At 63.1% G+C, this 1045-nt stretch overlaps 1 protein-coding gene across 1 annotated transcript in view; it reads right to left on the reverse strand.

The window, feature by feature from the left end:
* Positions 1-152: 152 nt before the first annotated feature.
* Positions 153-1045, reverse strand: part of LOC104470230 (2-oxoglutarate dehydrogenase, mitochondrial) — a gene marked incomplete at its 3' end in the record, with an annotated part of 10619 nt that continues 9726 nt past the window's right edge. Inside the window, exons 14-15 of the mRNA XM_010085075.1 lie at positions 944-1015; positions 153-275 (exon numbers count right to left, since the gene is read on the reverse strand). Of these exons, the coding sequence (XP_010083377.1) occupies positions 153-275; positions 944-1015 (195 nt within the window). The remainder of the gene's footprint in view (positions 276-943; positions 1016-1045) is intronic.

Genomic DNA, 1045 nt, shown 5'->3' on the forward strand with positions numbered 1-1045 from the left:
CGTACCGAGCCACCCCCCAGCACCGAGGTCCTTGGCCCGGGCAGAGGCAAACCGTGTGTTTGCTGCCAAGGTGCAAGAACGAGCCCGTCCCCATTGCCATCCCCAGGCTCGGCAGGGACACTTGGCACCGCGCCGGAGCTGCCAGCACTGACCGGTTTGCGGAAGGGCAGGAGGATCTGGCGCCGGAGGACATGGAAGAAGTTGGCTGGAGTTGAGCAGTTCACGACGATCCAGTTGCAGTCGTAGAGCTGGCGCACGTCGAAGTCATCCAGTTTCTGTCTCGGCGGTCGAGGGGGTTTCAAGAAAACATAAGGACCCTCTTGGCCTGGCAGCTCCAGCAGCAGGGAGAGACCGGTTTGCGGAAGGGCAGGAGGATCTGGCGCCGGAGGACATGGAAGAAGTTGGCTGGAGTTGAGCAGTTCACGACGATCCAGTTGCAGTCGTAGAGCTGGCGCACGTCGAAGTCATCCAGTTTCTGTCTCGGCGGTCGAGGGGGTTTCAAGAAAACATAAGGACCCTCTTGGCCTGGCAGCTCCAGCAGCAGGGAGAGGACGGCACGCAGCCCTCCCTCCCTCCTCTCCACCTCCAGAGCACACAGGGACCCCCAAAGAGCTGGAAGAGGCTGTGGGGCTGTGCCCCCCACCTTGGGACAGCCACAGGGGTGGGCAGCAGCACGCCCCAATGCTGCTCTCGGGGCCATGTCTGCGGCACGCAGATGGAGACACAGCCTAAGCACCGGGTTCAGCCCCTTCCCCCAAAACCTCCTGCGAGCCCAGGACATCCCGCAGCAGCACCTCCTGCTCCCAGTTCAGTGACATCAGCCCCGACCGCAGCATTGTGCTGAGCCCCCCTGGGTGGTTTTCCCCCCCCTCCCCATTTCAAGGCTGCAGTTGGATCTGGGACACAGGAGGGTCGGGCTGAGCTCAGCATGGCCGCCACTCACGGGGAAGACATCGGGATCGTCGTTGCACATCTGCAAGAATCGCTCTGGGCGGGCGGAGGAGTGCTCAGGACCCTGGGGGGACAAAGCAGGGGCAGAGAGTGA

Source organism: Pterocles gutturalis, unplaced genomic scaffold (assembly GCF_000699245.1).
Source record: "Pterocles gutturalis isolate BGI_N339 unplaced genomic scaffold, ASM69924v1 scaffold30145, whole genome shotgun sequence".
Taxonomy (NCBI): domain Eukaryota; kingdom Metazoa; phylum Chordata; class Aves; order Pterocliformes; family Pteroclidae; genus Pterocles; species Pterocles gutturalis.